The sequence below is a fragment of the Nannobrachium achirus genome, assembly GCF_963921795.1.
Source record: "Nannobrachium achirus genome assembly, chromosome: 24".
Lineage (NCBI taxonomy): Eukaryota > Metazoa > Chordata > Actinopteri > Myctophiformes > Myctophidae > Nannobrachium > Nannobrachium achirus.
Genome location: NC_137831.1, coordinates 37,581,659 through 37,609,623, shown reverse-complemented (window position 1 = coordinate 37,609,623; position 27,965 = coordinate 37,581,659). Strand labels below are relative to the sequence as shown.

The 27,965-nt window shown below is 40.9% G+C and overlaps 1 protein-coding gene across 1 annotated transcript; it reads right to left on the bottom strand.

The window, feature by feature from the left end:
- Positions 1 to 26,328, bottom strand: LOC308280266 (NLR family CARD domain-containing protein 3-like; the record flags this gene model as incomplete). Its single annotated transcript, XM_080720526.1, has 7 exons — positions 1 to 548; positions 3,487 to 3,533; positions 11,556 to 11,720; positions 14,218 to 15,985; positions 23,549 to 23,617; positions 24,237 to 24,369; positions 25,789 to 26,328. The coding sequence occupies 7 exons, from the start codon at positions 26,326 to 26,328 to the stop codon at positions 1 to 3; spliced, it is 3,270 nt and encodes a 1,089-aa protein (XP_080576652.1).
- Between the last annotated feature and the right edge of the window lie 1,637 nt (positions 26,329 to 27,965).

Below are 27,965 nucleotides of genomic sequence, written 5' to 3'. Positions count from 1 at the left end.
CTACATCTGACACAGAGACACTGAGGAACCACGCCTCAAGCATGTGAACCCAGCATAGAGTGAATGTTCAGTGAATGTGGACTGGAAGGTGTGCAGGTGTGTCAGTGTGTCAGAGGACACTGTGTAGAAGGACAGCGTGCCAGCGTCACAGTCTACATACACTGCTACTCTGTGGGAGCCAGAGGGACCGGCAGGGAGGTAAGTCTGCTTCTTATTGTACACCACAACATACCTGTTGTCATCATCATCACATAGCAGACACCAGGACATGTCATTGTATCCTAACCTACAGTCATCACCATCTCCTCTCCTGTTGATTCCTCTTTGTGTCACTGCTATATAAACCTTTTTACTCCACTCTACCTCCCAGTAAGAGCGTCCAGTCAGACTCTCTCCACACAGAACCTGTGGCCTGAAGGTAAATCTTTTTGAATGGTCAGGAAACGGCTGCACCTCCTGCGCATCCGCATGTGTCACCTTCCTGTTGTCCTCAGACAGAGAGAGTTGTCTGTTTGCTGTGTATGGATCCAGTGTGAGTTCACACACATCTGATGAGGAAAACATGATACAATACAGCATCAGTTTACAATCAAATATAACTTCACCATAGTATAATGGATATAATATAATGAATAATGAATATGAAATATGAGTATCTAGATGCAGTCTATATTATTACTGTCTGGAAGAAACCTTGGATCTCCATGTTTCAACTCTGACAACATGATGCACACTGTGTGTGTGTGTGTGTGTGTGTGTGTGTGTGTGTGTGTGTGTGTGCGTGCGTGCGTGCGTGCGTGCGTGCGTGCGTGCGTGCGTGCGTGCGTGCGTGCGTGCGCGCGTGTTTTACATGTTAATTTTACTGCCATTACTTTGAAGGGATGAAGGGGTGCAAACTGCCGCGACTTCCTCCCATATGCCATCACTCTTATTTTGAAGGGCCGGGTGGAAATTGTGCTGATTTTTGGTCACTTTACTTTTTTCAACTTTGACCCGGTTCTAGTTCTGGAGCAGTGTTTTGACCACAGATATGAAAAGCTAGATACCTCCTCCGCCGCTGCAGTTCTTTGGCGCGACTGGTCAAACAGGACTGGCGGAACTGCGGAACAGTGGAAGGCACTCTGCCCCCTGCAGTGGGAAAGAGGGAGTCCCGCCAGTCCAGTGCCAGTCCCGCATCTATTGGCCTACCGAGTGTCCCATTTTGTGACGCCCAAGGAAGCGTCCTTCAGAATTCTGGAAGCTTGCCAGTCCTCTTTTACCAACGCCCCAAGCCGGAGGAGGCGTTTACCTTTATATGTCTATGCCATGGTGTTGACAGAGAAAGTAATAGATGCGAGTGCCATTTTGGCGTGAAAAATGCCAGCCTTGGGATCAAAATGTATTTTTTCGAGAAAATGAGGATTATTTGATGGAAGATCCAGGGGTTTCTATGGAGCAGCTTCACTTCGCGTGCACGCCAACGTGCGTTGTAAACAAATCGCGGACATTACCGATGCACAATGGATAGCCCAGACCGCAAGGTAAGGTTAAACAACTTTACTGTATTTACAGTGAGTTTGACGAGCTGATATGTCAACGGCACCACGCAGTTAACCCTTTCAATGACGAGCTGACATGTCAAACGGCAGCAAGAGTGTTAAGGTCCATTCAGACAGTTTGCGTGTTGCGTGTGTGAACGCACGCATCCCATTCATTTCCAAAGGAGCGCGTTATGGAAAAATTCACACTGAACGCACGCTGACAAGGACAGATCTAATTTGAATGAAGTTCATCTCAACCAACATTATTCAAATCTTGTGCGTGTGTGAGCTCTTGAAGCAAATGAAAGCAGCGCTGCTCTGCGTGTAGGTACTGTATGACTGTGGGGAATGACAGGGAATAAGTGATCCGACAGAGTGACTGTCAACGCACAGAATGTGTTCCTGTGTGTGTTTCTTTGGTGTGAATGGAGGTTTATTGTTGGGCAGAAACTCTCCTCCCAGTTGGACGTGGTTCGAGGACCTTCCTAGGAAGGCGCTCGGGGGGCATCCGTACTAGATGCCCGAACCACCTAAGCTGACTCCTTTCCAAGTGAAGGAGCAGCGGTTCTACTCCAAGTCTCTCTCGGGTGATTGAACTTCTCACCCTATCTCTAAGGGAGATACCCGCCACCCTTCTGAGAAAACTCATTTCGGCTAAATAAAAATCATCTAAGCATATTTAGCTTGCTGCGTAGCTGAAATTACATTTTAAAATATATTTTCATGAATGGAAATGCCAGTTTCCGAAAGATAGAAAGTGAAAATGTTCATGTCGTGAGCATATGTATATCTTTATATTTTTATATATATATTTTTTTTCTTTTTTTTGTTTGTTGAACAACTGGTCTAGAACAGCTCTGGTTAGCCACAGTATTTACAGATTGTTTGATATATTAGCAGGCACTCAACACCTACAACAAAGTTTGGATGGAAAGAGAGTGCATAATATTAATATAGGGAAATACAGTAGTAGGCTATTGCCCTCAATGACTTGACAATATCATCCACTACATCAGTGATATTATTTACAGTCACAGCACACGTTTTATGATTCCCCGTGTTCAAAATGTGTTAATATGGTATGATTGTTTCTTTTAGTATAATTATCGTTTGATATGTCCATCTTTTATTCCAACTTGTAGTACGAAATGTGATGCCAACTGGAACCAGCCATCAGAACACAATTGTTTTCTTTTTACTTTTTTTCTAAACTGGATCACATGGCTCAGAATCAATACCAGCCTTTCCTCTGTGGTGAAAAGCCTAGTGACGTGAGGTTACAGTATGTATTAAATATCTTGATGAATATATTATCAACCTTAGTTGTACCAGTAAGACTCCCTAATAGGGAGATAAGCGACCGTCAGTTCACATGTATACACCGTTTTGTGTGTTTTAAGAAATTGGCCTGATGGTGGCGCTAAATGAGACAGATCCATGTTGATGACAGGACTCTAAACATACTGTGTGCCGCTTTGCGTGATTTTAGTGCAAAATCTGTAGGAGCAGTGTCCAAAAATGTGTTTTGAAAGAATCTGCCTCATGGTAGCGCTAGAAGATGGCCATGTGAGAAATGAGGCATGGCATGGATAGGGACAACGGTGGCGGAGATATGAGTAGGGGAAAAGTGTGACGTGACTGACAGACAGACTGACAGACTGACAGCTGGTGGAGGTTTTGATAGTAACTGCGACCTGATGGTCGCAATAATTAGAATCCTATGTGGACACCACAGGTACAGTAGGCAGGGTCCACCCCTATAAGCTGGTGAATTGTAACAAAACTCAGCAAGTAAGATTCTGTATAATTTTGGTTAATAACAACGTATCATAGTTGTGGTTATTATCATCTTAATTCACAGTAGGATGTGAATGAGAGAATATCACATGCTGTTGTGTATAAGAAAATAAATATATCTGGATGTGTGCTGCTTTGATTTCATGAATAAAACAGAATACACACTTACACTTCCTCAAGCCTGGTTTCAGCATCTTCTCCCCACCATGGCCGACACTGGGTGTGAAGGAGAGACAATGTGAGGCGTGCATATTCCATTTGTTAATGGAACAATGATTAATAATGATTTTCACCATCAAAGATTATACAATGCTATACAGCATCACATAATTATTTCCAAACCTACTAGAACACATTTTTATGACAGCATGTTTCTCCATACCTGAGAGTCTCCAGTGGTAGAGCAGAGAGTTGCTCAGTGTCTCCTGGATGATTATAATTTAAGTCCAATTCTTTGAGATGGGAGTTGGATCTCAGAGCTGAGACCAGATACGAACAGCCTTCCTCTGTGATCAGGCAGCCTGACAATCTAGCGTACACACACACACACACACACACACACACACACACACACACACACACACACACACACACGTACAGTTTACATTGTTATTGTCTTTTCTTTTGTCCCACATTTCACCCAGTAGGCAGCCTATTGCACTGCATTTGGTTACATATCAAATTATGGCAATTAGTTGTAGGCTATACCTGATGTAATGACAACTAGCAAATATTGTCATTCTGAGAGTGCATTCTGATTGCATGCCACATGTTCTTCTAATGGTTTTGATTGTCTGTCAGTGTTTACGTCATTCATAAAATCACTCTGCAAGTGATCCAAGCAAGCTCTCTGTTGTCCCAAATACACTTATTTTGTCTATTGTGTAGGCAAGGTTCTGACTGAGCACACTACTTTTTCCAATATTGGGCTAATTTATTTTAAGCCTGTGCCACTTCCGTCTTCCCAACCATTCAATGTGTTTTATTGTGAGATAGGAGGAAGGGAAAAACCTTGTTTATGCTGCTCTGCCTTGCCTATAAATCATTAATTCAAACCAATGTTTGCACATTCTCTAACAACCTTTTCCTTTTTTCAAGTAAAACTACATTGCTGCCAACACATACATGATCAATACAAATTACACCCAAAAGTGATTCTGGGAGGAGGCATGATAGTGTCTGTAGTACAGGAGAGCTTTCACATAGAAACTCAACAGCAGTGTTGTAGAACTAAAATAATGTTGTGGTATTGCAGATCTAGAAGCTCACAACGCGTCCCAACATGACACTTTGTGAGCTTGTAGATTAGCTATTGTCAGCATGCAACCAAGTCTAAAATCAGGCATTATGGCGCAATCAAAATACATTTTAGTTGTCTAAATCAACTGTAGTTTTAACTAATATCATATGATATTTAGTCAACTAAAACCAGACTGAAACTAAACGTTCCAGATGAGTAAAACGTGACTTAAACTAAATGGAATTTTATTCAAAAGAATTTAAATCAAGATTTGCTGTCAAAATCAAAATTACTCAACTAGTTGTCTTTGTATTTGAGAGCTTGACAGAACAATCAGAATATGCTTGATTCTCCCTCCCCTTGTCACACAATAATCACAGCCCTTCATTTTATATATATATATATTTGTAACAGAGGTGATCCGAACCTCCCCACCCGGCTTCGAACCCGGGTCTCCCATGCGAAAGTCCAATATCTTAACCACTAGACCAGGGGTCCTCAATAGGCCGATCGCACCTCCGACCGGACCGCGGCACATTTCTGAGAAATCTCCGCACAGTTGTATCGGACTGACTGTGTGTGATGTGTTTGTGTGTGCGTGGGTGTGTGTATGTGCTCATTCGCTCAAACACATACACAGGCTCACAAGACACACCCCTCCGCCAATTTGCAAGGCCACAAAGCATCGCGGATGCAACGTGCTGTGGGTTTGTAGATCAAAGGTTTTCCTTCCCTCCGACGCAGTCTGCTCTCCATGCTGCCCCCCTCCCCTCCCCTCTCCACACACTCATGCCGCTCGCAGCGCTGCCTGAAAAAAGTTGCTAAAACCTCTTGGAAACCATTGCTCCCACTGGATTAATAACTTAGAAATCTTCTACCTTTGGCTGTTCAATTGGAGAGGACAACAGCAACACATTAAAATCCACGATGTAAGGATCATGCGTCTTTAACAATGTGATGTGATAATGTCGCATATTATTGCCAGCTATCCTAGGCTGTGTTAGGTTAATAACTATGACTCGTTGACCCTGATTTGCCCGGTCATTTGACATTAGCCTGTTCAAAGAGGAGGACGATTTGGCATTGGGGGGCGGATTCAAACCTCCCGCCTGGATCCAGCGCCAAATCCTATTGGTTCACCGATCCCCACCCTCCCCCCCACCCCCCTCCGCTCACCGCCTCACCCCTCCTCCCCAGTGCACTCCGTCAGCGTTTAGGCTCCGGTGGGAAGCAATTGAACCTAGTTCCTCATTCTAATGTTTACACAACTTGGGACCTTAGTTTAGTTCAAACCACAAAGCTGGGTTTGAAAAAGCGCTTTCTCACAAGTGGATCACTACCAACTCAGCGTCTTTCAACTGTAAGTATTTCGTTATTTTCTGTGTTTAGTGTGCACATTGCATAACAGTACTAGTGTTGCAGTTGAATAAAGTTAGCCTAGCACAGCTAAACTATCCACCCATGATGTTAACAAAAGACAGAAATATATATACTCACGCAGTTAACTGCAGTGTGTGATTTAGTATGACTATGCTAGGTTAGCACTGTAGTGCTCTAGTTAAAAATATTAATCTGACGATATTTCAACTAGAGATTATAAACAACACGTTACATAACTTTGGCTCAACAATGCTGCAGCCTGCAGTACAGTACATACACTACAGCTGTGTACGGTATTGCTGCACGACATTTTGTATTTTAGTGCAGTTAAACATCTCGCTGCTCAAACTGGGACAATAGCCTAACTACCGTTATAAATAAAATGCTGTAAACTTAAGCTAAAAGTAAAACGCGATCCAGTAATAATGGGGCGAGCGAGGGGGTATCAAACGAGCTACTGTTGTGTTTACACACGCAGTTTGATCTGGGAACGGCAACGGCAAAATATAAATGTATCTTTTGTTCTTTTGAATTAGCTACAGAGCTCTGTATCAGTCTTTACTTTGTCAGTCTTTGCTGTATCATGTCTCGTATAGTATTTCCACTGGTGGAAAAGTAGACTACTCAAACCATTTCACAAGTTTTCAAATGTATACAATAATTTGAAAATAGCAGATTACAAGCTCACAATACGTTGCTCAAGTAAAGTACAGTACTTGCTTGGCTTTACACCTCTGAATATATCCCCCTTCCCCCACGTAACATGCTTACCCATACATTCCTTCCTTTTGTCTCTAACTATGGTCTTTATCTGTGTGTCAACCCCCACTCCATAGCAATTTACAAATATGTTAATCCCAATGTTATCATGTTTTTTCTATCATGTGTTCATCAATGTATTCATTTGAACATTATTTTTCATTTTCATCTCAAGGAGACAACACATTGGAGGAGTCCCTACTCAGCTCTGCTGCAAACCCAGTGCAGACCTTCAACAATGGGAGTGGAGAGTCACAGCTGGAACGCCAAACAAACATCTTCTCAATCAAAATAATAACAAAATATGCCTTCAACTTGTCACTGTAACAACAACACATACTGAAATATGGTTCAATTAAACATCCGACAAGCTGCTAAAATAAAACTACAAAGGATGTATACATTGAACTGATTGAATATTTTATTACATTCTACAGTCTTCTTTACATTTTACTATTGAGCCAAATAAACGTTTAAATAATATGGAAATGGAAATCCTAATATGTCTTTATTAAATTGAGGGTACCAGTTTAAGACATTTAATCATTTCAATATAATTATATTGTTTTGACATGGGAACATATCTGTAAAATCGGTTTTGACTTTGACTTTGACTCATCTGGTGATGACATGACACTCTTTATAATCCATGGTATTGGTGTATTTGCATGAAAATCAAGGTGCTAGCAGGCTTGAGTGGCCCATATAGCCTATTATCATACTGTAGGCTATACAGACTATGTACACAATGAATTATTTAAACAATGTGTCTCATGTTGCTCACAGGTTTGGGTGAAAGGAGGATTTAGCATTGTGAATTGATTGAATAATTGATTAAACATGAATGCAAAACAGCAAGAGTAAAAGGATAGTTCTATGATTAAAAGGCGTAGGCTATACATTCTAAACTACTATTGAGAATAACAGATTGAATGCATTGAAACGTTATAGCCATTTAATAGTCTGTAGGTTGGTCAAATAGTGTATTTTATACATGTTCCCACCAAGGTAGCCTTTCAACATCTTAAAACAGTCTTTGATTGTGTTACTGGTGAATGTGTATTTATTTATTGATGTGACTTCAACGGACGAGATGCTGCGCAGCCTCATCAGTACCATAGCAAAGGTAAGAGTAAAGACTGGGGTTCCGAGGCTAGGAGAAAGTAAACGTTAGCTGCTTAGCTAGTTAGCTTCAAGTTAGCCTCTAAGCTAGCAGCAACATAATTCGAACTATGGTAAACCCTGAGGCTTGACCTGCTGCGGTGAATATGCGACTACTTCATTGCATACACCGTGCTGGCGTGCGTTTGTCCACACTTCCATCCGATTGCCTTTTAAATGTAAATTTCCCATCCACGGAGTCTTGTGTAATGTGTATGCGAGCGCAGCCGTGCAGGGAGAGGGACTGCTGCGCTGGTTTGGTTTGGTTTCCCTACGGAACTATTTTCAGGGTAGGACCAGAGCAGACTTGCCCCGACGTCACAGCATATGGAGAGACGCCCCCTTATGCCAAACAATGCGTTGTGCTTCCCCAGGCTTTTATTTTTTCTTCCTATCGCCAAAATAAAAGTCTGGGTTTCCGAGGCTATTTGACATAGGCAATCAGCACAGTCTGGCTTGTGCAGTACGTGTGTCTGAATGTCAAGTAATCCTCTCCCCCTCATGCTAAGTCCCACTTTATTTTCCATTCTGAACGACAAGCCTAATATTGCATTTAGGCTCTTTAGTTTCCAAAAATTAAACTATAAGCCAGTGTTTTATTGCTACACAATAAATGGTAAATAATGTAGCCTACTCTACATGCATAAATAATTATCCATACATCCATCCATCCATCTTCAACCGCTTATCCAGCATCGGGTAGCAGGGGTAACAGTTCCAACTGAGATTTCCAAAGTTCCTCAATAATAATAATAATAACTAGAGAAATTGCAATTTGGGAAATTGCGAGTGTGGTTGCATAAAAAGTTACATAAAAAAAGTTACCTTACTATATATGGTGTTTCCCATTCAAAGTCAATGGGAAAAGTTACGTCATAAAAGTTACTCACTATATATGGAGTTTCCCATTCAAAGTCAATGGGAAAAGTTACGTCATAAAAGTTACTCACTATATATGGAGTTTCCCATTCAAGTCAATGAGACTAAGAGTTTTGAAAAATGCAAAATTCCCCAGAGTAATAATGTGGTTGCCCTGGCAACCACACTAATAATAAAAAATAAACAATTCTAATGATTATAATAAACATACATACATACATACAGTACAAATGTATTTCGCCTTCGCCTTTTTTTCGGACCCGGACCTGTTTCAAAAAAATATTTCTGGACCTTCAAGATTTGTATTTGAGGACCCCTGCACTAGACCAAAGAGACATCTCTTTGGTCCAGGGGAGATACTAGACTTTTGAGGCTTCAAGGCTGGGGCTGCGACTCTCTCCATCACACTCACCCCCTTTGACCTCCTCCTACGGGGAAGCCTGAATCCGGGTCACGGCACCAATGTAACGGAGGTGATCCGAACCTCCCCACCCGGATTCGTACCCGGGTCTCCCACGCGAAAGTCCAATATCTTAACCACTAGACCAAAGAGACTCTCTTTGGTCTGGGGGAGATACTAGACTTTTGTGGCTTCAAGGCTGGGGCTGCGACTCATATATATGTATGTATGTATGTATGTATGTATGTATGTATGTATGTATGTATGTATATGTATATGTTACAGTACGTTTGGGTAACTCAGTACGTTCATGGTAAGAGCGCTTGTTTTGTCGTTCACCACACACCAATCACCACCAGATGGCGACAACAGCCATTCACTAGTGCAGGCGCTGACGTCACTCGTTTGCGACTCTCTTTCTTTATTTACTAGCCTAGCTCGTAGCCATTAGCTTACTATGCCTTACTCTAACCCTAACCCTAACCTTACCTCAGTAAAACTATGAGCGCTCCATTGTAGTCACTTGGACAGGGCGTTTATCGTGGGCTTGCCCAGGCCGTAAGGCCTGGGCATAAATATAACGATTGCATTCACCACGGCTTCGTAACTCGCGCGGCCGGCGCTGGCCCGCTCTTAGCGGCCACTCGCGCCTGCGGCGCTCGGGGGCGAAGAGCAGGACCAAGGTCCGCTGGCCTTCGCGCCGCTTGCAATGTCGTGGACAATCGAGCGGCTCCGCCTGGAGCTGCGGCGTCATTTCAAATAACGCCAAAGGGACCGCTTGTTCCGCCCTGTGCCGCACGACGAGTGCTCCGTTTCTCAATCGTACTGTTTCTCTATCAAACCGTGACATATATATAGCTATTGTCTGTGTGCCCACCCCCAACACACAAAAAAGAAAGCTCCATGTGTAATTACAGGTTCATGAATACCGACCTGAGGGTCTCCAGTGTACAGGTTTGACTCCCCAGTCCAACACAGAGCTGCTTAACGCCTGAATCGTGCAGATCGTTATTACTTAGATCCATTTCTTTCAAACCAGGGTAGCTGAGAGCTGATGATAACTCCTCACAACATCCCTCTGTCAGGTTACAGCCACTCAGCCTGAAGAAACAACAGGGATTACATCAATGTTTGTATTTTATGTTTATTAAAGAAACATCACATTATACATGAAACATATCCAGTTAGTAGAATTAGTGGAAAAGAAATAAACAAAATAAAAACAAACCTTCATACTTGTGACTTTCAATAGAACTTAAACAAAAAATAAAAAACAAACAATATTTGTATTACATGATTAATAATAAAATCAGTTGAATGGAGATTATGGTTATATCCCATTCTGTTAGGTATCTATCTTTAGTAAAATAAGTCATGAACAGATGGCCAAGATTTCATTGAGCTTTCTTTTTCAATTGTATTCACCCTGGCGGCAGAAAAATGTATATATCTCGGCTTCTTTTCCCATATCGCGTGATCAGTCAAAATCGTCTGTTTTCTACACAGATCATCGCAGTTGTATTTCTCCACATGAAAGAAGAGGCATTCGGCCAGTGGAAATACTGTAGAGGGTAAAGGCCTTTGCACACAGGCGCGTTTATCCGCACGGATAAAACGGACAATTTCATTTTTTTAAAAGAAAACAATGATTCTCTACGACCTCATGCACACCGGATCCGAATTAGCCGTGCAACGAGTGTCTGCGGTCGTGCGTTTTTTTCTCTCGATCGAACCCAGTTCGATTCGTGCGTCTTGTTGCATGCGGTAAAAAACTCATCACTCCTTTTATGACTCCTTTTGGGATCCGCAGCGCCAATTCCGCACAGCATTGCACACCAAATACAATGCGTTTTATTAATGCAGCAAACGAAAAAAACGCAACTGTCCTGTGTGCAAAGGGCTTTAGTCCAAATATCACTGAAACCAATCTTACCCCAATTGGTCAAAGGGGGGAACTATATCATTTTGAGCAGTTTGTAAAACGCTTAAATCCGTTTTTATCCTGGGACTTTTGAGCAATTTGCATGAAACATTCTACATGCAATCTAAGAACCTTTATCTAACATGCCTATGAAGTGGGGAAAAAAATCCTGCTTTTTTCCGCTGCTTTTTCCCTTTCTTACTTTTTCCTGACTTGGCCACGTTATCGCTGCTTGCAGCTTAATTATACAATTGTTTTTTGGCTTAAAGCGAGCCCACAAGGCTATTTATGAGTTAATTTCATTAAGCGTCCCATGAAGCTTGGCCAATGTGGGATGGGGCGGTATATACAGATGCTGGACATACGTACATACAGGCAAAGCCAGATGTAGGAGTGGTTGGCACTGATCAAGGATTACATTAAATATATGCAGCTATTAATCTCCATGTGTAATCACTGAAGAATTGTCATCTGTTGAACAGGTTCATGAATACTGACCTGAGGGTCTCCAGTGTACAGTGTTGACTCCCCAGTCCAACACAGAGTTTCTTAACGACTGAATCGTGCAGATCGTTATTACTTAGATCCATTTCTTTCAAACCAGAGGAGCTGAGAGCTGATAGGCCCTCACAACATCTCTCTGTCAAGTTACAGCCACTCAGCCTGAACAAACATCAGAGATTAAATCAATACATGATAATATTGTATTGTTTCTGTAAGACCAGTAAGACTCCCTAATCAGGAGATAAGCGACCGTCAGGTCGCATGTAAAAATCGGCCTGATGGTGGCGCTAAATGGGACAGATCCATGTTGATGACATGACTCTAGATTTTAGTGCAAAATCTGTAGGAGCAGTGTCCAAAAGGGTATTTTTAAAAATCGGCCAGATGGTGGCACTAAATGGGACATATCCATGTTGATCTGTAGGAGCAGTGTCCAAAAATGCGTTTGAAAAGAATCAGCCTGATGTTGGCGCTAAAGGGGACAGATCCATGTTGATGACATGACTGTAGACATACAGTGTACCGATTTGCATGATTTTAGGGCAAAGTTTGTGGGAGCAGTGTCCAAAAATGTGTTTGAAAAAATCGGCCTGATGATGGCGCTCTATGGGACAGATTCATGTTAAAGGAAAATTCCAGAATAAAACATAATACCACTTAATCAGCCTTTTATCACGTATGTACATACCTGGTATGATGGATTTTTATTATTGTCCTTCCAGTTTTTACTTCTCCTGGACTCCTCAGATCTCTCTCCCACAGCCAAAACGGCGGTCAATTGAGGTCCTCCAAAAGCGCTAATTTTCACCGCTCCAAAGTCACTTTTTCCATCATAAATCTTTTATTTATAGTTGACGATATAGTCCGCAGTTAATAACCAAACAGCTTGCATTTCCTGAAACGGATCAATATTTACCTCAACTCCTCAAGAGAAGAAGAATGAAGTCTTGCGTCTCGCGTGATTACCGCGTCCCTTTTAGCTTTTTCTTTAGCACGTCCCTTTTAGCTTTTTCTTTAGCGCAAATGAAAGCTTTCTCCTGGAGTTATTACAGCCAGTATGTACACAAGGCATCGTGGTATATATATAAAAAAAAATAAGAAAGCAGAAGAATATAATCTAGTTAGTCTGTTGATCGCTAGAATCTAGTAATATGACTGAGAAGAAAAATAAAAAGACACGTTTCTGTGGTCATGAGGTAATTTTTACCTAAAGTTTATTTGGTGAGGCATTGCAGAATGTCTTGAGGAAAATATGATTATTTTGTGTTTAAGTACCTTATGCTCTGTTTTGCTTTATTTTTTTTATTTTTTTCCCCCACTGGTATCTATGTTGTAGCCTATAATGGTAACGGATGTATAGAAAAAAGAAAAAAGAATGTTCTTAAGGATATTGTAACCCTGTTTGAAAAGGTGTCATATAATCCCATGAGGGTTCATTCATTCATTCATGTAGGAGCAGTGTCCAAAAATGTGTTTTGCAAAAATCGGCCTCATGGTGGCTCTAGAAGGGGGCCATGTGAGAATTGAGGGGTGGAGGTTGTGGTTTGGTAGCCAAGGAGTGTGCATGCAAAGTTTGTCATAGATAGGGGGAACGGTGGCGGAGATATGAGTAGGGCAAAAGTGTGACGGTGATGGACAGAAAGACAGACGGACAGAGGGACTAACAGGCGGTGGAGGTTTTGATAGTAAATGCGACCTGACGGTCGCAATAAACATTTCATGAAAAAAACTTCTGAGGTCTGCTATTTCCACAGAATGTTTGCCTGTATGATATACCCGGACACTAGGCTTCTTTATGTTAAACATATGTAGTTATAGTCACATTCAATGAGACTTAAAAAAATTGCATTGTATTCCTTATATTTTTCAGGATTTTATCAGTACTCCTGAAGAAAAATCTATGGAATATTATATTTTCTTCCCATTCACTCAATATCTTTGTTTGGATCCATTATCTCAACAGTGAAGGTCACAACCGAAGTCAAAGTCAGAATGATATGATCGGTTAAATCATGATGTAATAATTGCATTATGTCACAGTGCTGATGCATTGTAGTTTTACAAATTTTCTTATCACTTTGCTCATGTTCTTCATCACAAACACGCGTTGTGAGCTGGTAGATCTGCTCTTTTCGCTATTTGTCATACAACAAAGTACATAGGGTTTAAATCGGTACACAGTATGTCTACACTCATGTCATCAACACGGATCTGTCCCATATAGCGCCACCTTCAGGCCGATTTTTTCAAAACAAATTTCTAGACACTGCTCCTACAGATTTTGCCCTAAAATCACGCAAATTGGTACACAGTATGTCTACACTCATGTCATCAACATGGATCTGTCTCATATAGCGCCACCATCAGGCCGATTTTTGAAACACATTTTTGGACACTGCTCCTAAAGATTTTGCCCTAAAATCACGCAAATCGGTACACAGTATGTCTACATTCATCTCATCAATATGAATCGGTCCCATATAGCGCCACCATCAGGCCAATTTCTTCAAACACATTTTTGGACACTGCTCCTACACATTTTGTCCTAAAATCACGCTGCGACCTGGCGGTCGCTTATCTCCCGATTAGGGAGTCTTACTGGTAGTTAAATGTGTGTATTTCCTTATCTATAACAGAAATATATCCGTTTACTTACAGAGCTCTATTGGAGGCTTTGATCACTGGTAGCAGGCCCCGAAGAGCCTCCTCTGAAGCTTGGTATTTCTTCAGGTCAAACACGTCCAGCTCCTTTTCTGATGACAGCAATATGAAGGCCAGAGCTGACCACTGAGCAGGAGAGAGTGGTTCATCAGAGAGACCTCCTGGGGTCATGTACTTTTGGATCTCCTTCTCTAGAGAATCATCATGCATCTCATTCAGACAGTGGAACAGATTGATGCTTGTCTCTGGAGAGGGATTCTCCCTGATCTTCTCCTTGATATACCCGATTGTTTTCTCATTGGTCTGTGACATACTTCCTGTTTGTCCCAACAGTGTTTTTAAGAGAGTCTGATTGGTTTCCACTGAGAGGCCCAGCAGGAAACGGAGGAACAAGTCCCAGTGTCCATCTTTACTCTGTATAGCCTTGTCTACAGCACTCTGGTAGAGGTGATCCATGTCAGGTTTGGGCAGTGTGGAGGTTGTTTGTGATTCTGACAGAAGGTTGACACCAGTGTTGATGAATGTGACAAAGACATAAAGAGCAGCCAGAAACTCCTGAACACTCAGATGGACAAAGCAGAACACCTCCTCCTTGAGCCACCCGCCCTTCATCTCTTTAAACAACAGTGTGAAGAATCCTGAGTACCGTGGTGCATCATTGATATCAATGCCACTATCTTTCAGGTCTGAATGAGTGAAGATCAGGTTACCTTTCTTGAGTTGTTCAAAAGCCAGTTTTCCCAGAGACAGCATGGCCTCCTCTGGATTCAAGTCACATGGCGATGTTTTGTCATGATACTTGTCCTCCCTGTGTTTGATCTGAATCTCTGTGAAGTGGAGGTACATATTAGTCAGGGTCGATGGCAATGTTCTCTGCTTCAGTGATTTCCACATGTCCTGGATAACTGCAGCAATGATCCAACAGAAGACTGGGATGTGACACATGATGTGGAGGCTTCGTGACTTCTGGATGTGTGAGATGACTGTTCTCGCCTGGTCCTCATCATCACTGAATCTCTTCATGAAGTACTGTTCCTTCTGGGAATTGGTGAACCCTCTCACCTCTGTCAACCTGTCAACATACTTTCTAGGGATCAAATGGGCTGCAGCAGGTCGTGTGGTTATCCAGATGCGAGCAGAGGGTAAGAGGTGTCCACTAATGAGGTTTTCCAGTATCACGTCCACTGAGGTTGGCTTTGTTTCATCAGTCCATATCTTATTTTTTCCAAAGCTTAAAGGAAACCTCATCTCATCCAGACCATCAAAGATGAACACAACTTTAGAGTCTTGGAAACGGCAGATTCCTGCTTCCTTGGTTTCACCAAAAAAGTGATGAATAAGTCCCACCAAGCTGTATTCCTTCTTCTCCTTCAGTATCAAATTCAGCTCTCGGAAAGTGAATGGAAAGATGAAGTGGATATCCTTGTTGGCTTTGTCTTCTGCCCAGTCCAGAGTGTACTTCTGAGTTAAGACTGTTTTACCAATGCCAGCCACTCCCTTCGTCACTACTGTTTTGATTTGTTTATGTTGTCCAGGACCAGGTAACGGTTTAAACATGCCTTCTAATGTGATTTGTGCTCCTGTTCTGGATGGTGTTTCAATTTGTCTGACCTCATGTTGCAGATTGACCTGTCCACTCTCTCCCTCTGTGACATCGAGCTCTGTAAAGATGTTATTCAGAAATGTTTGTCCTTTTTTCATCCACTCCAAGACATACTGAAACTTCTCCTTCAGAGTAGACTTAAGTTGTTGTTGATACAGAGCTGCAGGAGACAAAACAAGTGCAACAATAAGTGCATGTTATGGAAAATGTGCTTCTCAAATGAGAAGTCTTGGTCATTTAAAAGTTAAAGAGGATCATGTGTCAGCTGCCATAGCTGTAGAGCTATGTTAAAGTCTTCAATTTGATGTCAGATTATTATATAATAAATTATATAAATATCTGCAAGCTCACAACATAGTGCTACACGTTGTGAGCATGTAGATTGTGTATTATACTATTTTCACTATAAAAACAACAACAGTTGAATATTCAGGCTTCCTATTATTATTATTATTATTATTATTTAATATTATAATATCACTGGGGAGTCCCCCAGGGCTCAATAGTAGTCCCACTTGTTTTCATTCTAAACCACATATCTTCACAGAAAGTAGCTGATCTACAAGCTCACAACTTGTCTCTTGGCAACGTGTTAATGAGCTTTAAAGCTGCGTCCAAACCTGAAGCTATTTCTTCTATCCCAGTCGCTTCTATCGCTTCACTTTGGTCGCGCAGGTCCGCGTTCAAAAATCATGTCCCGTTGGAATAAAGGTGAAACACCCGGAATAAAGGGAGTCCCAATTCCAAACACAAAAAAACATGTCTGTGTCTCTGGACAACATCAAAGCGGATTGGCTGTCAGGACGCGATGGTTTGAGTGTGGGTGAAGCAATGGTCGGTTCAGTTGGATTTTTCGAAGTGGGGCGGCGCGAACAAGGCGACTGTTCGCGCCGTTCACGCCGCCCCGTTCGGACCGTCCGCCCCGCGCCTGTTCGCGGCGCACCCAGTCGCGCGTCGGCTCGTCTTTGCATTGACTTTGTATGTAATCTCGCCGCTCGAACCATCCAGGTTTGAACCCAGCTTTAGAGTTGCTATTTTCCACTGAATATTATACTTTTATCCAATCAAAAGAGAGAACCCCACAAAGATCTTATATCTATAATTGTACAGTGTTCCAGTTCCAATTGTCATCATCATGAAATTACATTGTTTATCCTGTATCTTGCATGAGTTGTCAGGAGTTGTTAAGAGTTTGTCTGACTGCTGAATTGTTTATTGTTCACACCATAGAGGACAGCAGTACAGTGTCCTTGTTTAACATGTTGATGTTGTTGATGATGATAAAATAATAACAGCAAAATAAGATAACATTTTGATTGTAAACTTTTAAATAAAACTTGAGCAATTTTGGAGTTGAAATAAAACCTAAATGTCAATGTAGGACAAAGATAAGCAAACCGAAAATGGTTGCTTAAACTGTTTAAATAGTTAAAATAATAACCAGAGCCCTAGAATGGAGAGTTAGGCCAACTACGTTCACTTCATGGGGCGAGTCCAATGGCGGCTCGGGAGGAGCTTCTATAGTGACAAATATCTAACCGGAAGTCTGCTAAATGAATGAGAGCAGCAGCTCAAAACATTATTTCCTAACGACTTTGACCTTTATAAAAATAATCGATTCAGACAAATGAAAGAAAAAATATCACAGGTTATTTCCTGATATCTTATTCGAATTTTATTAACCATGTTATTTTACATAGACAGAGACAGAGACAGAGACTTTAGCTGTCACTGTAAAATACTTTAAAACCGTTCTAATGTTGTATATTTACCTAAAAATGCCGATATTCGCGACGCTGCATCACTTTAGAGCTGAAATGGGTGACGTAATGAGTTCATTTTCGGACCCCTCGGTGACACCACTCTCTGATTATACTGCTCTGATAATAACATGATAATAAACAATAGACAGGTTGTAACAGAAGTGAAACAGACATACCAAGTTCCAGACCACTGTTCACATTTGATGTCTGATCAACTCTTGTTCTTAGCGGAATTCCTAGAATACAAACATGTACACGCACGCATGCACGCACGCACACACACACCCACGCAATCAGGCACTCACGCACACGCACACATTCAGATACAAACCACACACAGAGACACAAAACACAAGTCAGCAATTGCCATGAATGAGAAGCAGTTATCTGGGTGTGATGCTAAATTAGAGCTCTGCATCCAACAGAAATACAATAAAAGACACAGAATAAATGATGTTCCTCATGGAGAAATGTCCTTATAACAGACCAGCCTCCATGTGAAGGTCTGAGCACAGGACCAGTCCTATAAACATATCTTCAATTCTCTGCATTTATGATCAAATAAAACAAACAACAACCATGCTTTATGAAAGCTTGATGATGTTGTTTTTGTTGTCACAGGGAGATGGCAGCAGTCAAATAAGAAATACATAGAAAAACACTGCTTTCATTTTCTTCTTCAGATTCATTTAATCAGTGGCTGCTGAGTAGAGAGGAAAAGATCTGTTTAATTTCACATTCTTACAGTCAAGTTATGAAATAAACATTTTCGGGCTGCAACTATAAATTATTTCTATTATTCTATCAATCAAATGTATTTTAATCTAATAGTCGAGAAGCGCATTTTTTAAATATAAATTATATTTTTTAACAACCATTACTTTGAACTTCATCGCACAACAGTGTTGAAAATAGCAGATCTACAAGCACACAGCCCTTTGTGATAGTTTCACTTTTTTATGTTTTGATTTGCTTTACATTTTTCATCTATAGCCCAACACGCCCAAAGTAGATGTATTTAATTGATTAGTTTAATGATCTGTTGCATCCCTACTTGTTGCATCTCTACTTCACCCAGATGTTGACAGTGAACGGTCATAATTATATACCAGGCACCGAAAGGTCACTTCAGTTCACACTACTTTATAACTTTGTTTAATTACCTGGGTCCATATTTATAAAGCCTTTCATGGTAGGAAAATCCTTCCTAAGAATGTGATCCTACTTTTAGACACGGGAGAAGGAGCATTTTGTCATTATTCATGGAGCTCAGAGATCATCAGCATGTCCGTACACGGACAAATGTGTCCGTGGCAATTTTTTAGATTTTCAGTCCTTGTCCATGAACAATATTTTCTGAATTACACACCATTTATCATGCTTTTATTTTAATCATAATACCCAATTACTGAATGTCAATTGTTCAGGATTTCTTCAGTATATAACACTGATTTAAGGGCTTTGCACACAGACACGATTATCCGCACGGAATAAAAAGAGGATTTCTTTTTTTAAAGAAAACAATGGTTCTCAATTACCTCATGCACACTGGCTCTGATTTTGCCGTGCGGCAAGTGGCTGCAGCAGATATTTTTTTTCCTGAGTAGAATAGTAAAAGTATCAATACTGCAATGTAGAAATAGTAATAGTCCTGAATGCAAAATGTAGCCTACTGAGTATGAAAGTGTTGGCACCAACACAAGTAAAGTAGCCTACAAGTACTGTAAAAGTATAACATGTTTGAAAATTGCAGGTCTATCAGACTTACAGCACATCGTGTTATGAGCTTGTAGATCTGCTATTTTCAAATAGCCACGGTATAAAATAAAAGTGGTGTATGTAGGTTTTGGTTTTATAACATTATGATTTATTTCTGCAAAGTAACTAGTAACTATTTTTCGAATCCGCAGTGTGGATTCCACACAGCATTGCACACCAAATCCAATGCGCTTTAATCATGCGGCAAATGGAAAAAAACAACGGTTAATAATTGCATCTGTGTGCAAAGCCCCTTACTACGACACTATGGCACATTTACTATGAACTAGTACTAGTGGTGCTCAAACATTTTAAGTGCAAGGACCCCCGTAACTCTGAGAGTGAACAAATGGCTCCATTTGAACACTCTCAAGAGTTAGAGACCTCTTGTGGTCATTCAGGTCGCGCAGGTCCGCGTTGGTAAAAAAAATCATGTCCCGTTGGAATAAAGGTGAAACAACCGGAAAAAAGGGAGTCCCAATTCCAAACACCAAAAACATGTCTGTGTCTCTGGACAACATCAAAGCGGATTGGCTGTCAGGACACGATGGTTGGAGTGTGGGTGAAGCGATGGTCGCTTCAGTTGAATTTTTCAAAGTGGGGCGGCGCGAACGAGGCGACTGTTCGCGCCGTTCGCGCCGCCCCGTTCGGATCGTCCGCCCCGCGCCTGTTCGCGCCGCGCCCAGTCGCGTGGCGACTCGTATTTGCATTGACTTTGTATGTAATTTCGCCGCTCGAACCATCCAGGTTTGACCCAGCTTTAGAGTTGCTATTTTCCACTGGAAATTTAACGAATATTATACTTTTATCCAATCAAAAGAGAGAGCCCCACAAAGATCATTTATCTATAATTGTGTTCCAGTTCCAATTGTCATCATCATGAAATGACATTGTTTATCCTGTATCCTGCATGAGTTGTCAGGAGTTGTTAAGAGTTTGTCTGACTGCTGAAATGTTTATTGTTCACACCATAGAGGACAGCAGTACAGTGTCCTTGTTTAACATGTTGCTGTTGTTGATGATGATAAAATATTAACAGCAAAATAAGATAACATTTTGGTTGTAAACTTTTAAATAAAACTCATGCAATTTTGGAGTTGAAATAAAACCTAAATGTCAATGTAGGACAAAGATAAGCAAACCGAAAATGGTTGCTTAAACTGTTTAAATAGTTAAAATAATAACATGATAATAAACAATAGACAGGTTGTAACAGAAGAGAAACAGACATACCAGGTTCCAGACCACTGTTCACATTTGATGTCTGATCAACTCTTCTTCTTCTTAGCGGAATTCCTAGGATACAAACATGTACACGCACGCACGCACGCACGCATGCACGCACACACGCACCCACGCAAGCAGGCACGCACACACGCACGCATTCAGATACAAACCACACACAGAGACACAAAACACAAGTCAGCAATTGCCATGAATGAGAAGCAGTTATCTGGGTGTGATGCTAAATTAGAGCTCTGCATCCAACAGAAATACAATAAAAGACACAGAATAAATGATGTTCCTCATGGAGAAATGTCCTTATAACAGACCAGCCTCCATGTGAAGGTCTGAGCACAGGACCAGTCCTATAAACATGTCTTCAATTCTCTGCATTTATGATCAAATAAAACAAACAACAACCATGCTTTATGAAAGCTTGATGATGTTGTTTTTGTTGTCACAGTGAGATGGCAGCAGTCAAATAAGAAATACATAGAAAAACACTGCTTTCATTTTCTTCTTCAGATTCATTTAATCAGTGGCTGCCGAGTAGAGAGGAAAAGATCTGTTTAATTTCACATTCTTACAGTCAAGTTATGAAATAAACATTTTCGGGCTGCAACTATAAATTATTTCTATTATTCTATCAATCAAATGTATTTTAATCTAATAGTCGAGAAGCGCATTTTTTAAATATAAATTATATTTTTTAACAACCATTACTTTGAACTTCATCGCACAACAGTGTTGAAAATAGCAGATCTACAAGCACACAGCCCTTTGTGATAGTTTCACTTTTTTATGTTTTGATTTGCTTTACATTTTTCATCTATAGCCCAACACGCCCAAAGTAGATGTATTTAATTGATTAGTTTAATGAACTGTTGCATCCCTACTTGTTGCATCCCTACTTCACCCAGATGTTGACAGTGAACGGTCATAATTATATACCAGGCACCGAAAGGTCACTTCAGTTCACACTACTTTATAACTTTGTTTAATTACCTGGGTCTATATTTATAAAGCCTTTCATGGTAGGAAAATCCTTCCTAAGAATGTGATCCTACTTTTAGACACGGGAGAAGGAGCATTTTGTCATTATTCATGGAGCTCAGAGATTATCAGCATGTCCGTACACAGACAAATGTGTCCGTGGCAATTTTTTAGATTTTCAGTCCTTGTCCATGAACAATATTTTCTGAATTACACACCATTTATAACGCTTTTATTTTAATCATAATACTCAATTACTGAATGTCAATTGTTCAGGATTTCTTCAGTATATAACACTGATTTAAGGGCTTTGCACACAGACACGATTTTCCGCACGGAATAAAAAGAGGATTTCTTTTTTTAAAGAAAACAATGGTTCTCAATGACCTCATGCACACTGGCTCTGATTTTGCCGTGCGGCAAGTGGCTGCAGCAGATATTTTTTTTCCTGAGTAGAATAGTAAAAGTATCAATACTGCAATGTAGAAATAGTAATAGTCCTGAATGCAAAATGTAGCCTACTGAGTATGAAAGTGTTGGCACCAACACAAGTAAAGTAGCCTAAGTACTGTAAAAGTATAACATGTTTGAAAATAGCAGACTTACAGTGCATCGCATTGTGAGCTTGTAGATATGCTATTTTCAAATAGCCACGGTATAAAATAAGACTAACGTGGTTTGTGTAGGTTTTATAACATTATGATTTATTTCTGCAACTCTTTTTCGGATCCGCAGTAGGGATCCACAGCATTGCACACCAAATCCAATCAATCATGCGGCAAATGAAAAAAAAAAAAAAAAAAAAAAAACATTGTGTGTGTGAGCAAAGCCCCTACTACGACACTATGGCACATTTACTATGAACTAGTAGTGATGCTCAAACGTTTTGCAAGTGCAAGGACCCCCATAATTCTGATAGTGTACAAATGGTTCCATTTGAACACTCTCAGAGTTACAGACCTCTTATGGTCATTCAGGGCTAGTGTTATGAGCTTGTAGATCTGCTATTTTCACTATTTTTGCATGACACCATTGTGTGACGAACTATAATGCAAATTGTTAATCGTTTTGTTGATACATAACGTTTCTCGATTAATGGATTAATAAAGTCATTGATAATCGCTGAAAAAATAATGGATAGTTGCAGCTCTACAACACTGTGATTACTAACAACATTAAGTATTCTCACTTTATAGCAACTCTGCCAGAGTGCCAGTTGTCAAAGTCAGCAGGAACAATAATCCCTGATGATTGAAGATTAATTATGAACACACACATATCATGTGTTACGGTTGTTATGCTGTATGGAGGATACTATAATTATTTTCATAATGACAATAATATTTTATAAATATTATTATGGCACCCTGTCTTCACAGCAGAGTTGGTTTAACCCATAACAACCGGGAAAGTATCTGTCATTTTAGATTTTTACAGTGGCTTCATTATGAAGCATTACGTTAGTTCATGCAGGGCACAAAAGTCATACATGCCTCGGCTGTAACAGGCTGCCTGTTAGTCTGCTGATTGTTTAGAATCAGCCTAGCTTCCTACTGTCCAATCACAGCTATGATGGTCATTACCAAAGCAGTCACACTTCTCTACACTCCAATCAGAGCTCGCGCTCATACCAGGGCTGCTCCTTTAAGATCTATGCTTCTTTTGCTGCTTGCCACATTCCTGCTGCTGCTCTTGCTGCCTCCTCCACCCCAGCCTCCATCTTTTGACCAGAGACTGGCATATGGGCTCAAATACTATTGTGATTTTATGTCTGCTGATTAAAGTCAATCTGCTGTAAGTGAAGACAGTGTATTGGACTCTCCTTGTTTTTTGTATTTTTTTCCTCTCTTTTCAAGCTCATAACTCCTAATTTAATAGATGTGCAAAATGACTTTTTCTATTATATAATAATTATTATTATACATTAGATGGAGGTTCAACTCCAGATCAAGTCACATCACAAACTGCAAAAATAAAGTTCTCACCTTCACCTTCAGGATCATCCACAGGCACGCGCTCAGACCCACCTAAAGAAAACCTCTTCTTTATACGATCTGTGATGGAATTCAAACAGTGATAATATAACAGTGATATTAGGTTTCACGTGCAGGTTTAGACACACGCACGCACGCACACATGCTTGTGTGCGCACACACACACGCACGCACGCACGCACGCACTATATATATAATGTATATACATACATACATACATACATACACGCACACACACGCGTGCGCGCACACACACACACACACACACACACACACACACACACACACACACACACACACACACACACACACACACACACACACACACACAGACACACACACACACACACACACATATATATACACACATATATATACACACACACATATAAGGGTGAAATGGTTTACAAAATTCACGGTTCGATCGATGTGGACCCCGGCGTTTAAAAGAGACCAGGTGGCTATTGGTAACAGGCTGACCAGGAAATTGTGGAAGTATAGCCTCGCCTCAACATAAAATGTATTTTAATTGTAATTCTGCCCATTTAAAATATATGTACCCAATCGAATATCTTAGTTACATCGATATTGTTCATGTAAACTAGTTTGTTGAAGCTTATTCATTATAATTATCAAAATCGATATGACCTTGCTGCACCATACCGCGCCGTGGCCGTACCGCGCATCACCACCGCGCCGCGCCACCACAATGTGTCAGTTTTTAGTGCCTCTTCCCCGGCCTTCAACCACCAGGGGGTGATCTCTGCATCAGTCACAATGCAGAAGTCTAGCCAGGAGATGTCTATGCAAGACTGGTAATCCACATAGCGATTTTTGTTTTATCATTTCAACAAATATTGACTCTGTATTCACTCCATTGTGTTCCAAAATGTTCCTATTTATCATGACAAAGCAAAAAGAATTATACAAATAATGATAAATTTAAAACGACACTCTTTCCATTGATGTGAATGAAAGAATGAGGACTTTGTCCCACTGCATAACTCCACCCCCGGTAGCAAAAGAGAATGATTTTTCTGGTTGGCCAGTAATCACCAATCACCAATATGTGGTGTCTGGCACAAAGCCAGACAGCATAAAGATTTCACCTTTTTTGTTTTATTACCTGGCAGCTCGAGAGAAAGAATCCAGTCCTTGAGTTGTGCATTATAAGTGCTGAGAATCTCTGAATGTTTGAGAAGTTGAAGGAAGTCAGATGAAGGTCCCTCTCCTCTAGACATCAATGAATCGATTAAGTCAATGCAAGCATCTTCTGGTGGTGCTTTATGCTTGAGTTGCCGATACACTCTGTCATCAACGATATCTCCAGAGTGTGCATATTGCAGAATGAACTGGAAATCAGTGCTCAGCCAGCGGATAAGTTTCACCTTATTCTTCTTCAATATGTTCACAGAGTATTCCTGTCAAAAAGGGGTAGTATGTTTTAGTACCAAGAGTAACAATAGCATGTGTCATCACCTTATATGATGTATTAATTGAAATTGGACAATATTTGAAGAAGATACGATCTGAAAGTCGTTGATCCAGAAACAGCAAAGCAGAGAAAATGCCCTTCAAAGAAAATGGGAGTGGCATAGTAGTTAACGCCACCTCTCATGCATGTGCATGCACGCACGCCGTCAAGATGTGGTTACCAGGCGGTCAACACAACACTTAGGTGCTGGGCTTAGAACTGTAATTGTCTCGTTATAATACTCAAACTCAAAGATCTTTTCACTTATTTTCTGTTTTTTTTTTTCTTTTCTTTTTTTCTTTTTTTGTATTTTCACTACAGATATGCTCTAAAAGTGTGAAAAACATATTTTTTTTGTTTCACTAGACTTTAACTAGTCAGTTTGGCCTCCTGGGGAACGATGCATGTCAGGAACAGCAGACATCTTGTTTTCTTGTTTTTTTTCTACCCCTCCCCCTTCTTTTATTCCAAAATGATGAACAATGGGTGATATATTTGCATACAACATTATTTAACCCACTGATTTACACCTGTAAACCTGTGAACATGTGACAACACATACTGATTTACGATTCAGATTAACCTAACCTAACCTAACACAGGCTCAAAACCTGCTTCTGGCTCATTAACTCATTCATTATTCTGTCTTACCCTGACAACCCTAGCAATTTGTTTTTGCCATGATAATAGATTTGTTATTAAATGTAGTTTGAATACGTACAGGTGTTTCCAGTAACTGAGTGGAGTCAGGCCTTACCAGCTGGTCAGGGGGTCCCTGCAGTGAGGCGGGGGCTTGCACAGTGGTCTGGTCAGGGGGTCCCTGCAGTGTGGTGGGGGCTGGCACAGTGGTCTGGTCAGGGGGTCCCTGCAGTGAGGTGGAGGCTGGCCCAGTGGACTGGTCAGGGGGTCCCTGCAGTGAGGTGGAGGCTGGCCCAGTGGTCTGGTCAGGGGGTCCCTGCAGTGTGGTGGGGGCTGGCACAGTGGTCTGGTCAGGGGGTCCCTGCAGTGAGGTGGAGGCTGGCCCAGTGGACTGGTCAGGGGGTCCCTGCAGTGAGGTGGAGGCTGGTACAGTGGACTGGGATGTGGAGGTCTGAGTGATGATGCAGCCGGGGGTGAGACGGCCCTGGGGTGATTTCTGGACTTTCTCCTGCTGGATGGACTTCAGCTGTCCACTCTCGCTGTCAAAGGGGACGAAGACAATGATGATGATGATGAGGATTAGAATAGTTTTTTTATGATACCGGTATGTGACCGGAGTGACCTTTACACTGGGAAGAGGCAGGGTGAAGGCAGGCATCCTTGTTCTTTTAAAACATATTTTGGCTGTGTTTTTAACGTTTTATCAAGGATAGAGAAACTGTTGCATTTGGTTGTCAGATGGCGGGACACAGTGGGTGTGTTGTGAGGCACATGGAGCTTCAGTACAACATAGACTTTGGCTTTACATGCATCCATTCTGAGGCTGTACTTCAATAAGGCACTTTGTACAGTACCTCGTAGTGTTATTGATTCTCATACATTGTTGTATATTACAGGTATGTGCTTGACACCGTTACACTCATGGTGTGCTATAGTTCTTCCAAAGTACACTGCCCAAAGAATTTAAGGATTTTTTTTTCTTTTTTTTTTAATATAGTATATTGTAGTACTGCTCAAATAATTAAGGGAACATTTTGATCCCTTAAATTCTTTGAGCAGTATATAAGTAATACATGTGCATATTATTGCATCAATAATGCAAGTCATCCTGCATTTGAGGAGGGTACTTTTTGTATTGTATCTCACATCTCACACACCTCCTGTTGGGGTCTAGATATGTGCACGACTGCTCTATTTAAGTAATATATGCATTTGTACATACACACCGGTACATACATACACTGTATATTCACAGTGGTAACATATATCATTCATTTGCAAGTTTAGTGATAAACGGAAAGACGAAAATAGGGCTCTAGGTCTCTCACACACAGGACTGAGATGGAGCCACTGACGTCTGGGGACAATAGAAAGGTTTACAAATATGCCGTTTTCCTACAGACTACACATAAAACATACTATTGGAAATAATATCAGTTTCAGAGATGGGGCTGTGATTAAGCTATGAGTCAGTGATGTATGGCAACAGATAATCTTTGCCTATGTCTTGTACCTTTTGTCTGACAAGAAGAAATCATGAGCCAAACATTCATCTACTGTAGGTCTTTTTGTTGGGTCTTTGTTGATCATCCACTCGATGAGATTCTTTGCAACCTCATCCTGAAGATGGTCCAGGTTGTACTTTCCTTCCAAAATGTTGGCTTCACATTTCTTAACTTTGCCAAATGGATGGTATCCTTCAGACAGGATGAAGTAGATCAGCATCCCAAGCACCTTTAAAATTAATGTGAACATTTAGAGACAGTATTGTATGTGTTGTACCCAATGATTAAATTGTTCTCATGCTGAATATTATTATTCTCTAGCCTTTATTTGAATGCAAACATGAGCGTGCTGCACTATAAGATGTTGTTAAGGTTCTGAATTAGACTTGGGTGTGTTTAGGGCGTTACATTAATTAAACCAATCATAGTGCCCATTCCCTTTAACAGAAACTGAGGTTCAGGCAAGACACACTTGATATCTAGATAACACGTTGGAAGAGAAGCACATAGTTGTGGATACATTGTGTAGGGCCATTCATTTGCTTCTTATTTACTGTATATTGCTAATAAAATAAAATAATAATAAATAAACCTAAAAACTAAACCAGATATAGAACAAACCTGGATGTCAGTGCTGCGTTTATACGGTACACGTATGTCATCACTGTCTTCATCACTGTCTTCATCCAAGGTCTCCTTTGCCATCCAGCCTCTTGTTCCTACACTCTTTGTGAGGAACGTTGTTTGTGCTGGGAGCAACCGTCTGCTTATTCCAAAATCAGTCAATCTT